The 15,852-nt window shown below is 43.4% G+C and overlaps 1 protein-coding gene across 1 annotated transcript in view; it reads right to left on the reverse strand.

Annotated features, from left to right (window-relative positions):
• The window catches only part of SLC44A1 (solute carrier family 44 member 1), a 136,030-nt gene that overhangs the window by 37,313 nt on the left and 82,865 nt on the right, over positions 1–15,852 (reverse strand). The window contains exons 6-7 of the mRNA XM_054986321.1: positions 9,982–10,151; positions 3,866–3,955 (exon numbers count right to left, since the gene is read on the reverse strand). Of these exons, the coding sequence (XP_054842296.1) occupies positions 3,866–3,955; positions 9,982–10,151 (260 nt within the window). The remainder of the gene's footprint in view (positions 1–3,865; positions 3,956–9,981; positions 10,152–15,852) is intronic.

Here is a 15,852-nt window from a genome sequence, read left to right on the forward strand (position 1 = left end):
ATTCTGCAACAGGAAGTCAGTGTCTTGGGGAAATGCAATAATCCTGGACAAGTAGCAGGGCCTTGGCAAACCAAGATTCTTTTGGCCAGGAGAGGGTCTCAGAACACAGTCGGTGCCTACCTAGGCTATTTTGTTGGCCGTTCGAGTGATGAGTTGAACAGGAGGGATGATGAAAAAAAAGTTCTTTCCCACCTGACCTGGAAGGCATTGCTCACGGAGTGGTGTTTTGTTCTTGACCGATGAGGCAAACATCAATGTCAGAACAGACCCATCTGAGAAAAATGCGCTGGCGGCAGTTCAAGTATGGCTATCCTTCTGTGACTGAGGGACTAGGAAAGATGTCTTTGCTGGCAATGCTTACTGACAGATGCTTGACGCATCTTTCCTAGAAACTCCTGATGAGGGAGAACAGAGTCACAGAAGTGACCCTCCTTCATTTCTGGTATAACATCTGGGGCCCATGTTGTCAGTGGCCACCTTTACTGCCCTGCAGGTTTGAGAGAAAGGCATACGGACCCCCGAATGCAGCCAAGGCTGACTGATGTTATGTTGTACACAGGGGGCATCCATTCCCACCTAGCCATCTGCTGTAGGGTCACTTGTGACAAGTAGGGCCAAAATCCATTCCCAGTTGGACATGATGAAGGGATGATCCACTCCTGCAAATGGGTGCTTGAAGGAGAAGGAACATATCTTAGAAGTCTTGCAATGAATTATAATTGCTACTGACCCATACCTGCATTGGTCTCACGCAAAGTTTGGCATGCTCTACAACAACAATGTATGGGGCCGTGAGGCCTAGGAGACTCTGGACAACAGTATGTGGCTAGAGATCATGTTGCATAAACACAAGAGGACAGCCAGACTGCGAGCTCTGTCCAGCAACAGAAATTCCATCAGAGCCATTTATTTAGAATGTTTCTATGTCCCCTCTTCAGAGTCCTACTCAAGGAGGTTTATAATTAAAAACCTGTCTACAATCTCACTCTAGCCTGGAAGATGGCTTCTTATCTTGACACAGCTGACCTGGCCACTTGGATCCATGCTATGGTAACATCAAGGCTTGACTATTGTAATGCTGTATAAATTGGCCTCCCATCTAAGTTAACTAGGAGGCTCCAATTAGTGCAAAATGCTGCAGCTCAATTGTTATCAGGAGCGAGCAGGAGCATGAACATCACCCCCATCCTACAGTCGCTCCACTGGCTACCCATTGTTTACCATGCTCAGTTCAAGGTATTAGTTATTACATACAAAGTTCTTCACGGCTTTGGTCCAGCATACCTATGGGACCGCCTCCCTCCGTGTGTTCCTCCATGGCAGCTTCACTCATCTGCAGGTGCCAGGCTGCACACAGGTGAAGTCAGCAGCAGCCCGTCCAAGGGCTTTCTCTGTGGTGGCCCCTATCCTGTGGAATGACCTGCCTAAGGAAGTCAGAAGAGCCCCCACTCTCCTGGCTTTCCATAAATGATACAAAACCGAACTATTCAAAAAGGCTTTTTAAGAAATATTGGAAGTAATAAAACAGATTACGAGTTACGATATTCCATTATCGCCTTCAATTATATTTCTAGACCAATGGAATATTCCGCAGGTCCCAAAAGCTATCAGGAATCTTATAGCAATTTTTTTAGTTGCAGCGAAATCAGCGATAGCTTCAGTCTGGAAACTGAAGAAAGTGCCAACTAAAGAGATGTGGCTCTCTAAGACATGGGACCGTTTCACCCTGGATAAGATTGATGACAATATCCTCAATGCTGAACGCTTTCCGGCCAGGTCCAATTTCTATGACAAATGGTTCCCTTTTCTTGAATTTATAGACATGCACGATTTACATCCCAAAATAAGAACTGCTCAGACGTTGACTCAGTTTTCTGATATTTGGTAATATTATGTATGCTTTGTTTAAAAGTTATTGTAATGTTCATATTCTACAAAACTTGTAAACTATTGTTGATTAGTTGTTGTGTTACAGTTGATGTTCATCGTTGATTTCTATTTGTTGTATGTTATAAAGCTTAATTTAAAAAATTATTAAAAAAAAAAGAAGTAAAAAAAAAAGGCTTTTTACTCAAATGGGAGGGCTGTATTGTAGGGATGGGTCTCAGATACTTTACTAATGAGTTGGGGATCATAGACTTCATTACTATTTTTGCCTCATATATTATCTGCTGCTTTAAATATGTACTCCTATGTACAACCAGCACTCCATGTTGTCTACTGTTAGTCCTAGAATTGATTCAGTATCTCTACTCTGTCCTGGATCCTTGCTAATGCTATGTCTTTTAAACTTGTATCTGTTTACCTTATGGTATTGTATTGAAATGTACTTACTTGATACTGATTGTATTAACCTCATACTGTGTAATCTGCCTTGAGTCTCAGTGAGAAAGGCAGACTATAAATGACATCAAATAAATAAATAAATAAAACCCACACTTTTGCAGTGTTGAGGCTGGATCAGGAATGTGGAACTAGGGGCCTTTAAGGTCATTAGAAGTCAAACAAGCTCCCAGTGTTAGAAGAGGAGGTATAAATTTTCAGGGCTACTGTTCTGAACATCTTGGAGTCAAATTACGGAGTTCACATCCCTGAGGTTGAGTATGGGACAAAGTCTGCCATCTTTCTTCAGAATGTTAACATGCTAAGAGCAGAACCGTACTAGTTCGGGAGGGCAATACTGCTTCTGTTGCTTCTTTTGCCAGGAGGACGTCAGTCTCCAGGAGGAATGTGGGACTGGGGGAAGAGCACTTGGATGGGGAAGGCAAAACAAACCAACGCATATCCCAGTTTGATGACAAGACCAATGTTTTGTTGGTCAGTCTTCATATGAAAAAAAAATGCAGACAAAGGTGTTGGGTGGCTGAAGGTGTGATGGGAGGATCAGAGTCAAAGGATTAATTTGGAAGTCCCTGACAGGTTGGACGGTAGGGAGCTGAACTGTGGCTTGGAGGAAGAGGATGTGTCTGATACTATGAAACAAAAAAATTCTGAATTGGGAACAGTCCATGGGGAACTGGAAAGAAGAGAAAGAAGGAAAGTTGGTAAAAAAGAAGAAAACCTTTGAAAAAACTAGGTCATGCTCCACTCACATTTCCAGCTCCCCTCTACAGAGCCCTTGGGCACGTGCAGAGGGCTTGGGAGAGAGGCACAGCCTTCAGTCGAGATAAGTTAAAGAGCAGCAACCTCCTCCACTGCTCAGAAGAATCTCCTGTTTTTAACCTTCGTTATACCTCGACATATAGAGAGTCAGGGAACAAATCTGGGTGATACTGGGCATACTGTTCATCGGAAGTCCACTTGCTCTTCTTGCCTGCATTCATGGATGGCAGGAAGGAACACGCAAAACACAACAGCTCTAATGCACATCGTTCTAAATTATACTCCCAAGGGAACAGCAAACTAATTACACAGATGCGGATCCCATAGGGTGGAATACCTAGACCAGCTCTTAGAACCGTCTAGATAGACCTTCAGTTTCTGTGGCCAATATAAAGAAGTCTGTACCAGCCATTTGTGAGGGGTTCGAACAATCCTCGTATGCTATCAGTGATCACAGGGCTATCCTCTAAGGATGAAAGATGCTGCCTTCTTCTCCTATACTACCATGAGCAAATAATGAGAAGAGCACATGAGCTTAGATCACCAAGCTGAAGATTTTATTCGATATACTTTCAGTTCTCTTAAGCCACAGAAAAATCAGTTATCATGGAAGGCAGACTTCAGAGTAATACAGGTTGAAAGAGCAACAAAACGTATTCCTACAGCAAAAATGGTCCTGATGTTTAGGGTGTGATGGGAAACTGGGAGATCAGATGTTTAAGCACACCCCCCTAGAGGAATAAGATTAGCTTGAACAACTTACCAAGTGATCCCAGAACAACAAGAATAGTTAAGATCCAAACAACTACTCTTGAAATGTATCTGATTATCACCATCATGATCATGGAAAACACTGCAAAGAAGCAAATGAGAATAAAGAAGATCATTTATTTAAAGCAGAAGTTGCTAAGGAAAAATATATCAAGGGAGGAAACGAGCGCTGTACTAACATATAATGGCATTCCTGCATCCACTACAAGCTCTTTACTCAACAATGTATATCATAATATATTTAAAATTTGTGACTTGCCAGTTAAATCAAACAACCCTATATGGAAATTTATACACCATGCTATGAACACACAGATGTGGACACAGTACAATGGGAGAACCAATGCAACATGTTAGAATGGTGAATTTCTTTTCATGAGTTGTAAACAAATGGCGCAACTCATGGGGAGCACAACCAAAAAAGATGCATGCAGAGAACGCATGCTAGGCAAGCATAATTATCATGACAGAATGAATTAAGATGTTAAGATTGTGACAAGAAACATGTACCACTTTAATCTGTACCTGCCTTATTCACAAGAAACCATTCGGTAATTTTTTTTAAAAAAAACATCTTTTATACCTCTCTATTATTTGGAACTAATCTCAACTGTTTAGCACTCACGTTGCATCAATGACAAGATGCCCGCCACAAACTTGACTGGTTTGGAAAAGTAAGAAGGGCTTCAATTGCTTCAAGAGTGTGCATGCAAGTATGATTATTACTTTCGGAGACAACCTGGTTGACCCTTCACGTCAGATAGAAATGCTCGTTCAAGTTTCAATTAGTTAAAGTTATTGTGTGTGTGTGCACGTGTGTGTGGAGGGGGTATCATGAGAAAGGTCTGAAAACTCATAGATAACTGGTGAACATCAACCATAACAAATGTGATTTTGAAAAGACACAACGAATTTTGAAAATCTGGAGAAATAGCTAGATTTGGACCTCGATACATTGACTTCAGATCATCAGTTTTCACACTTGAATGCGACCATTCACCAACACTCTGGCAATTGATTTTTTGTTCACCATAAAATATATAACGACGTGAAAATTGGGAGGGGGAGGCTTTTAGGTGAAGGGGAATGAAGTTTGTCTAGAGATGCTCGAACACCTGCTGGATCGGCAAACATCCTGGCCCCTTTCTGCACAGCACACTTTAAGCTCGCGCCTCTACGTATTCACGCCAATCACTGCTGAATCAGCTTGGGCTCCCAGCATTCTGCACTGCACAACCTTGAGGTGATTGGGTGTCTGCTGATCAGTTGAGATGTGTCTGATGGTTGTTGTAGGTTTTCCGGGCTGTATTGCCGTGGTCTTGGCATTGTAGTTCCTGACGTTTCGCCAGCAGCTGTGGCTGGCATCTTCAGAGGTGTAGCACCAAAAGACGGAGATCTCTCAGTGTCACAGTGTGGAAAAGATGTAGGTCATTTGTATCTACTCAGGAGGTGTGAGACTGAGCTGAGTCATCCTGTAAGAGTTTCCCAGGGTGTGGAATGCTAATGGCGGGAGGCATCATTGTATCCTGAGGAGGTTCTTTTGCATATGGATTGGTGCTTGATGTGCTAATCTTCTCTGCAGGGCTATTGTCGGGTGTAGAGTGTTTTGTTAGCCTGGTGTTTTTCAGAACTGGAAACCATGCTCTGTTCATTCTTAAGGTTTCTTCTTTCCTGTTGAAGTTTTGCTTATGCTTGTGAATTTCAATGGCTTCCCTGTGCAGTCTGACAAAGTAGTTGGAAGTGTTGTCCAGTATTTTGGTGTCCTGGAATAAGATACTGTGCCCTGTTTGAGTTAGGCTATGTTCAGCCACTGCTGATTTTTCAGGTTGTCCAAGTCTGCAGTGTCTTTCATGTTCTTTTATTCTTGTCTGGATGCTACGCTTTGTGGTCCCGATGTAAACTTGTCCACAGCTGCAGGGTATACGGTATACTCCTGCAGAGGTGAGGGGGTCTCTACTGTCTTTTGCTGATCGTAGCATCTGTTGTATGATGCTAAGAGATCTCTGTCTTTTGGTGCTACACCTCTGAAGCTGCCAGCCACAGCTGCTGGCGAAACGTCAGGAACTACAATGCCAAGACCACGGCAATACAGCCCGGAAAACCCACAACAACCATCGTTCTCCGGCCATGAAAGCCTTTGACAATACATTGAGATGTGTCTGTTTGAAACCTCCGTTTGTGGGGGCTGGAGCCAACATCCCTTTTTTAAAAAAATTTTTGCATCTGAATCGTAACATTGCAATGTTGGAGCCCATTCCCCCTCCCCCCATCTCCGTGTCCCTGTGTTTGCTGATTGGGCAGCCCCATGCCCACTGAAAAGGCAATTGGTGGCAGAGTTGTGGGAGAAAACATACATTTTGCGCTTGCTCCACTCTCGTTTTTTTAAAGCCAGGAAAGGGTAGTAATGTTGGTGTTTCATTCACTTTCTCCCTCTTGGCTTTCAAAGCCAGGAAAGGGTTAAAAGGCTAATGCTTTATTTGCTTCCTCCCTCCTGATTTTAAAAGCCAGGAAAAGGTCTGCTTGGCTCCCTTCCTCCTGGCTAGAAACACACTTTCTCAATTATTTTTTTTAAAGCCAGGCGGAAAAGGAGTTCAGAGAGCTGAGGAGGGTGGGAGTGGTTACCAGTGGGTAGCAAACCAATCAGCACTCAGGAAAAGGAAAGGTGGGCGGGGGGGAGAGATGCAGTTAGGGACTAAGACTTTGGCACACACATAGGACGCATCAGCGGCGACTCAGAGGTGGCTTCAAGAAAAAGTCGCAGTATGTCCACAGGGGGGAAACTCGGGGGGTGGGGGTGGGTGGGACGGACAATATTCAGTTCTGCATCCCATAACTCATAGGAAGCAGAATGGAAACTGAGCCACTGCAAAATAACCACGCGGAAAGGGCCCCTGTTTGACAGTGACCATCAGGCGGCTGATCAACAGACTATTCAGCTGCTCGGATCTATTTGCAGAAACAGGCTATAGGCAGCCATCAGAATTGGACTGTCAGCGGATGAGGGATCTGCTAGCAGTCAGCTTTGGATCTCCTGCTGGGGAAGCTCTCTTCACTCAGAACAGCGACAGAACAGCCAGCAGAGAACAGGATCAGTTCCTATCCTCTGCAGCCCAAGCGAACTGCTTCTCTCCCCACCGCCATCCTTGGGCTGCCAAGAGCAAGAGGGGTCTGCTCCTTCTCTCGTCAACCCAACCTGACAGGTTGAAGGGGAAAAGAAACCAGAATCACAGAGTTAGAAGGGGGCATACAGACCTTTTAGTCCCTGCCCAATTGCTTTTGTTTAGCCTTGCTCAAATAGAGAGAGAAGCTTGAGTGGAGGGGTGGAGAACTGACAAGAGACGCTCAGCGGATACCTTCTTCAACTCCAAATTTCTCACTAGGCCCCTGTAAGGTAGGGGACTCAGCAAGACGTTTGGGAGGCAGTCTCTGTTCTGCAGCCGTTCAAGTTGTTCACTGGGAGATGAAAAGATTAGATGCCCGGCTCACCTGAATTCAACACAGCCTAACGAAGTATGTTGAATTGTCCCAAACATTCACCACAAATTCGCAGCATCCTTACGTCTGTCATGCTGACCAAGCAGCCACAATTTTAGTATTTATCACAAAGGATAAAATGTTCGTTACGATATCAACTTAATAACCAAGCTGACTACGTGGAACGTTTTGCTTTTCTACTGCTTCTCCAATAATAGTGTAACCAGGTTCTGATGTTATCAATGAACACAAAATCAATTGCCTTTGGTGCAACAGGTGAAAGAACAGAAACCAAGTGAAACCGAACTAACAGAACCTTTAGTTGTCTCTCCTCTCTTGCTCCACAGACAAAAATTGGCTAATACACTATTAAAATTTGCAGAATTTATAGAAATGTTGATGGGAGTCTCTTATTTAGTGTTTATGGTTTAGGACCTAACGATCCTGAGAGTTGATAGCAATCTAATGCTAATCTAATTCATGAGCAAACATTTGTCATCTAGTGTATCAAATGTAAACCATATTTAAAGTAATTTGCCTTAACTCTCTACCGGTGAGATATGACAATGTATGAATTTATTAGAGAGACGGCTCTTATTTAAAAGGGACATCTTTTAAGTGTCCCTGGCCCTAGGGAGGCCCGCCTGGCGTCGACCAGGGCCAGGGCCTTTTCGGTCCTGGCCCCGACCTGGTGGAATGCTCTGTCTTGCGAGACAAGGGCCCGGCAAGATTTGCTTGCATTTCGCCGGGCCTGTAAGACAGAGCTATTCCGCCAGGCATATGGCTGACGCCGGGCAGTGCCCGCCCCCCCGTGAACGGGGGGTTAAACCATCGCCCCTATGCGAACACAGAGGCATGTATGAACCACTATGCAGCATGAATTGTAATATTTAATGTTTTTAAATGTTTTTAAATGTATTATTTAATGTTTTTAATGATGTTTGTATTTGTTATCCGCTCTGAGCCTGCGAAAGCGGGGAGGGCGGAATATAAATATAATAAATCAATTAATTAAATTAATTAATTAATTATTTAACCTGCTACAACGTTTAAATTAATTATCAGTTCCTCTCACAAAACTAACAAGGTTTGAACTAGGTCTGAAACTTTTAAATCAATTTAAGTATCTGTGAAGGTTAATTTTAATTAGAAAACTACTGAATTTTTATACTTCAGCACAAAAAGCATGCTTCTGAGGAATGCAAAGAGCATGGGGGGGGGCGGGCGGGATCCTACCTTAGACTTCGCTTACTGTTTTTCATGCCTGTTGCAGTTATTGTCCCCCCAATCTGTTACAATGTTGGCACAATTCTTTAACCTTCAACAGGGCTGCTCATTTCATTACATGATCTCAGCCAATCAATAACCACATACTGAATGTAACCATGTCAGAGTTGCAGAACCAATCCAAATTGAATAGACGCTGACCTCAGAGAAGGAAAGTGAAGTTATATTTCCCTCACTCCTAAGTCCTGGTCTGGCACTGAAACATGCACTCAACCCTGTATCTCCCTGGGAGCACAACAGTGTACAAAGACAACCTGCGCGCTTGGATTCTCATCTACATCTGGCAATCTGTTTTATTGCTCTATGCTAGCTGCAGTGTGGCAACATAGCAAAGTTGGCAGCATTGGCCTGGTTGACCAAATAATGGGGTGCATTCCTTTTTTCCTCCACACAAATATGTTTTTATTCTTTCAAGCATTCTCTAGAAAACTGCCAAAAGTGGGGATGGGTGTTTGAGGGGTGCAAAAATAGTAATGATATTTTATTTCTCCACCGCTGCTCAGCTCACACTTGAATTTGTCAGAGCAAATTTCAATTGGCGGGGCTGAAATTTAAAGACACGTTTGTTTATTTTTTGAAGTCATGTTTTGGTACATTTCTGGAATAGAAATTGAATGAACACATATTAAAGATGGACCTTCCTAAGAATGACAGCTTTCTATTGTCTTACATTTCCTCCAACAACTATAAAAATATTTAATGTTCTGATAATGGGCAAATTTTACTTAAGGGCAATCATTCATTTTTTTATGCCACACCCTGCTCTTCCTCTGAGGAGCCTAAGTGGTTAATGTGGGGTTCTTATAGGTTCTTTCCCATCCAGACAGGTTACAGGGCAAGACCGATTCAGCTTATGGCATCTTATGTCTTTAGATCATTTTGTTTTAAAATCAGATGATTAATCAACTAAAATTCTTTCAATTGCTCGGCAGACCTACCTTTGTCACAAATCCCTGAATATTTAACTATCTATGTTCACTTAGCAATGCCAACCCAAATTAACTGAGAAAGCATTCTGAGCTTAAATATAAAGCTTACAAATACTGCAGGGGTTTTTTTTGGTTTGGTTTGAAAGGGAAGCAGAAAGTTAAGAGATTTAAGTTGGCAGCGACAATGAATAGAGTTCAGATCCCCACATTAGTTAAGCAGAAGGAGAAAGAGTCAATGTACACACGATTTAAAAAGCACAAGTACTGCAACTGCTGGATAGGAAATATAAAATGAGAAATAGTTTCCTAGCAAGCGTCACAGTGAACACACTGTGTTTTCATATTGTGGGGACAGAACATGTTCACATTCTCCTGTTGCAGTACTACATAAATAGCTAATAATGAGAAAAACAATTACCTAGTGATAGCAAGCAAAGTCCCAATATAATCTCTCTGCAGGTCATTACTCCACTAATCAGCCTGTGCAAGACATTACTGTCACTGACAATGGTGATCAGGGCTTCTGCAAACTTGGCATAGCAGGAAATGTTCACAGGAGCACAGCGATGGAAGAATGGAATAGGTGCACTGGTGATACAAGAAAAAAAAATCAGAAAAAAAATTACTCCTATGTAATATAAATGCCACTTCAACACACAAATGGAAGGTGAATTGATGCGGTACACTCCACCCTCATATACACTCCAGTCAGGAGTCGCAAGATTAACATAAACGTGCTGCTATAAATGAGGATGGCTGTAATGGGAAGTGATGCACTTTCTTAAAAATCAAGGTACTCTGAGAGACAAGAGGGCGGAGTGCACGTTCTGAGGTTCCCCACCCCACCATCTCAAAAACAAAACAGAATGCAGCCCACATTCACCCCGACACACACAATTTGAACACACTTCAACTAACTTAATGTATATCAAGAATCAGGTATATTTATATACACAACTGAGCGGTCTTGCGGTATTTCCAAAAGGTATTCAGGTGTGTAGCATAGCGAGAGCCTCTAGCAAACAGTCTTATGAAACTTGGAGATGTAACCGTCATGAGGCTGCTGCTTGCTCAACTGTCCTTAAAGGTGACAACAAGATACAACAGAGGTGGTGGTAATTTGCACGTCGTGCGTGCCAGGATCCAAAAAGGTCCTTGTGCGTGACACTGAGTGGCTGCTGATTCGAGTCAATTGCCCATCACACCTTATTGAATGCTGCTGCTGTGGATCTCCCAAACTACGTGCAACTTTTGAAGAGGAGGGAAGTGAGGAGCTGAGGTGGAAACAAGTGAAAATTTTTGACACAGCTGCCGAATACTTGAAACTCTAGTCATAGAGGGCAGGCCCATTGTAGACTGACTTCAGAAATACCCTCTCGGACTTTAAAACAGCAAGTTATCAGGAAATTAAAAAACACAGTTTAGATTAAAATAAAGATACCGAGAGCAGACCTTCTCAACATTAGTCACAAGTCAACTTAAGTTTCCTTTACGTTCCGTTTTGATGGTAGACTCTTATCTATTTGATTACATTTTTATCTAGCCCCTCCTCACAGGGGGGTCATGGGACTGCACGTGGTTCTCTCCCCCGCTATTCTATTCTAACAACTGCACTGAGAGGTAGGCTGGGCTGAGAAAGTAATTGGTTTAAGATGAGTGAGTAAGATTCATGGCAAAGCGAGGACTTAAACTCAGATCTTCCAAGTCACAGTTCAACTCGCTAATTACTCTATCACACCACCTGTGAACATATTCTAACTTACCTTGACTAATCACAAAATTAGCTGCCAGTTTAAGGCAGTGCTATATCTGGACAACTATTCAATACTTCAAGAGTATGGCTCTCAAGTCACTAGGAGTGTGTGCTTTGGGTTCCCGGTTCGGAAAAAAACCCTGAACCGGGTCTGATTCGTAAAAATCTAGTATTTCCGAATTGGGGCCAGTATGATGGCCCTGATTGGGAAATACCGAATCAAAGCTACCCGAAGCAATTCGGATTGCTTCAGGGCCTTTTTAAAGGGCACCTGCCCTCCCACCACCACCCCACTTACCTGGTAGCGGGGGAAGCAGTGGCCTTCCTTGCTGCCTTGCTGGCCGCCACACACGTTGAAGTGATGGCGCGGGCGGCACCAGTGCCGGCACCAGCTGCCACCCTGCCAGCTGCCGCGGAGGATGAAGCAGCGGCATGGGCAGCGGCACTTGCTGCCGCCCTGCCAGCCGCCACAGAGGCTGAAACGGCAGCGAGGGCGACACGGGCACGGGCGCTGGCAGCTGCTGTTGTGCTAGATTCCTATGCAAAATCTTGTGTCAAACATTGTAGATTCCTATGCAAAATCGTGTGTCGAACATTGTAGATTCCTATGCAAAATCTTGTGTCGAACATTGTAGATTCCTACGCAAAATCTTGTGTCGAACATTGTAGATTCCTACGCAAAATCTTGTGTCGAAGATTTTGCATAGGAATCTACAATAGACTCTGTTTGTGTTTATGCCCGATTGTTGGATGTACAATTGTGAAGGTGTTCCCTGTACAGTTTGCTATAGATATGGAATGAGATAATGTGAATGAAATTGATATATGTATGAATTACCACTATTTATAGCACTTGCACTTTGAATACAACTTTGTAAATTCTTTGATTAGTTTTGTGTGTGCTTCCCGTGGGCTTGTTCCCTCTCTGTCCACTTGCAGAGGCCAAAGGAGCAGCCGGCGGCGGTGCAGGCATTCGCTGCTGCTCTGCCCGCCGCCACATAGGCCAGAGCAGCGGTGCGGGTGGCGCAGGCGCTCACTACCGCTCTGCCAGTTGCCATGGAGGCCGAAGTAGTGGCCCACACCACCGCTCTGCCGGCCGCCACGGAGGCTGAAGCAGCAGTGCAGGTGGTGGAGGCGCCGGCTGCAGCCTTCCCTGCTGCCCTGCTGGCTGCGGCAGAGACGCCTGATCTGGCCTTTGGGAAAGGTAAGTGGGGTTGGGGGTTGGTGGAAGGGGGGAGGTGGGGATCACTTCGGTATGCTCCGAATCATTTCAAAGCATACTGAAGCGATTTCCAAATACCCGAACCTAAAGCAGCTTGCTGCTTCAGGTTTGGGGTTATTCCAAACTCTATACCCGCTTTGGGTAAACCTGAAGCAGGAAAACCGAATTTCTCTGCGCTGCACACCCCTACAAGTCACTGCATGCCTCTCAAACTGCTGCTTTCCTAAGCATGTAATCATCCTCTACTCTCAACTTTTGCCAGGAATAATCCAGGGATGAAAACGTATCAAAATAGAGTACTGGTAAGAAAGCAGCCAGAGTGGTACCTCCCAGCTTTTGCTCTGAGCTTCTTGAGAAAGAAACTACTCGTTAGAAATTTAAGTTTTTTTCACTCCTGGAACTAGCCCACACCCAAATTTTAGACATATAATAACAACAACAATAATATTAGGTTTATATACCACCCTTCAGGACAACTTAACACCCACTCAGAGTGGTTTCCAAAGTGTGTTATTATTATCCCCACAACAATCACCCTGTGAGGTGGGTGGGGCTGAGAGAGCTCTGAGAGAGCTGTGACTGGCCCAAGGTCACCCAGCTGGCTTCAAGCGGAGGAATCAAACCTGATTCTCCAAATTAGAGTCCTGCTGCTCTTAATCACTACACCAAACTGGGAATTATGCCCCACGTGTTTAACCACAACTGCCTGTTGCGTTCATTATTTTCCCCACATTTATTCAATAGGCAGCATTGCTGCTGTCGACACTTATACTAGACTGTCAGGCCTGTCTATTTTTAATTCTTTGCACAGAGAGAACTTTTTTGCATTTTGAGTCACAAGACACTCATCTTTAATTAGTCAATGAATAAAACAGCTATTTTCTATTCAAAAGTCATGTTCTTTAACCTCTCGGTTATTCTCTCTGAACCAGTTCCTACAGTTAACATTGTCAGGTTCAGTAAAACTAAGACAAACGGAGTATATAATGCCTGTGGGGTCATCAATTTTTAGTCAGAGATGGGAAGTCTGTACTCGTTCTAATTAGAAGTTTTTCTAAAATGCTAAACCTTCACTTCAAGGATGCAGAATAGCAACTGCCTCCCTTTTCCATGTATTATTTATCACTTACAGAGACTCAACACGCTAAAGAGAATTATCTACAGAGAGTTACTGAATAATTAGTAACAGCAGATCGGGAGGAAACCATCACTTGCTATATCTAGAAAGTATTTTTTTTTAATCTACACTTCTACATACTTGACAAGGGGTTTTAGACTATAACGCACACTTCCAAGGAGCGCAATGTCCTTGAATAAGTGATGATGTCTAAAAAAACAACATAATAAAACTGCTCCTGAGCTGTGCAACTTCAGGTACATGGTTACAGAAAAACACACGCAAATGTTCTTCCCCATAACAAAACTTTCTGCACATTGGCCTTCTTCCCAATAGTGTGGTTTTCAGGGTAGGGTTACCAATTCAGGGCTGGGGAATTCCTAGAGATTTGGGAGTGGAGAATGGGGAGGGCAAGGATAATGCCTGTCATGTCTGTGCCCCATTCATGCCATTATTTTCATGCTGAACCAATGATGCTGTTCTGAACCAATGTTTTATGCTGTAACTTGATGTCATAACTGTTTTCCATTCACCGGTTATAGGAGCTGCAGGTGCCTTATCTAACGGACTGTAGAAACTCTCAGTGCTGACCTTGTACCCCGCTCACTCCCATGCACTGCTATGTTACAACTTTCATCTCCTGCTTTCTCAGTGCCTAGACTTGATAGTTCAAATATGTGAGACGTTCTCAGGACAGGTTCGCACCAAAAGTCCTGTTTGGCTGACGGGAGGGGGAAGGAGTAAACGTGTGAGTTAAGAGGAAGGGTTTTCCCACGTGTTGCCATTCCTGTCAAATTGATCCTTACTGCTTAGTAGCTTACCTTGCTTCTGAGTAACCATATGGACATATCTGTGGAAATGATTTGATTTCTGAATAAAACCATTTAACCAAGAGCCTGGATTCTTGCTGGAATGGTACAGGGATCTATCTGCCATAGCCTGACAATTCCATAGGGTCCACCTTCCAATCTCTCCAGGGGAACTGACTTATGTAGACTGGCGATCAGTTGTAATTCCTGGCGATCTCCCAGCCCCACCTGGAGGTTGGCAACCCCGCTTCAGTCTGAAGTTGCTAAAGTCTGCCATCCTTACTTTGACATATGAACTTTCCAGCTCATAATGCTCACTTGAATTGTGAACTAAGTGCACACCACAGCTCTCTTCTGGGTCAGGAAGTCAACTGAGCATCTGATCACAAGAGGCTGACAAGGAGCCTCGGAACATGAAAACCACTTTGAGGTTTTTTTAAAATAACAAAGTAGTGCATATTAAAAGCAATCAATAAATATGTAGCTTTTTAGAGTACCTGTGTACTCAGCAGGGACACTTAATTCCACATAATGTTTCTAGGATTTGAGTGTGGGGTCTCTCTTAGGCCTAGAATGCAGCTAAAAGCATGCTAAAGGGAAATACTCTGTTATATTTCCCTCAAATACAAGACAATATTTGTAGAAAGCAACCTATGGACATACAGCACAAAACTCTCAACACAAGACTTATGTAAAAGTTACTGGAGTCAAAGAGTAGGAAGGCAGGATTTCAAATTTACATTTATTTTCCGGGGTTAACTGTGAATTCTGACTGAAAGACGGAGTTAATTGTTCTCTTTCTAGCAAATGCTGATGATTTGTGTTGCTAAAATCGTCATTCCTACCTTTGAGACAGGCCTCTATCCCAATCCTAAATTATGTTCATGTAAAAATTCCTTTTGAAACCGTAACAGGAATTACTATCTCAGAACATGTTTAGGATCAAAAGGCAAAACAAACATCTTTCTATTCTCCCCATCCCCTAGTTTCAAAGCTAGTTCTTCATAATCTCCAAAGCATCGGATAATGGAACCTTCCATTCATAGAGAAAGAATTGCACAAATGACACTGGTGTTTTAATGCAAGCTCCAGGTTGGAAAATTCCGGGAGATTTTGGGGTGGAGCATGGACAGGTTGGGGTATAATGCCATAGAGTCCACCCTCTAAATCAGTCATTATCTCCAGGGGAATTGCTCTCTGTGGCCTGGAGAGCAGTTGTAATGCCAGGAGATTGCCAGCCACCACCACCTGTAAACTGCCCACCTTAATCCAAGCATAATAATAATAACAACAATAACATTTGATTTATATACCGCCCATCAGGACAACTTAACACCCTCTCAGAGCAGTTTACAAAGTATATCATTATTATCCCCGCAACAATCACC

The sequence above is a fragment of the Eublepharis macularius genome, chromosome 8 (genome assembly GCF_028583425.1).
Source record: "Eublepharis macularius isolate TG4126 chromosome 8, MPM_Emac_v1.0, whole genome shotgun sequence".
Lineage (NCBI taxonomy): Eukaryota > Metazoa > Chordata > Lepidosauria > Squamata > Eublepharidae > Eublepharis > Eublepharis macularius.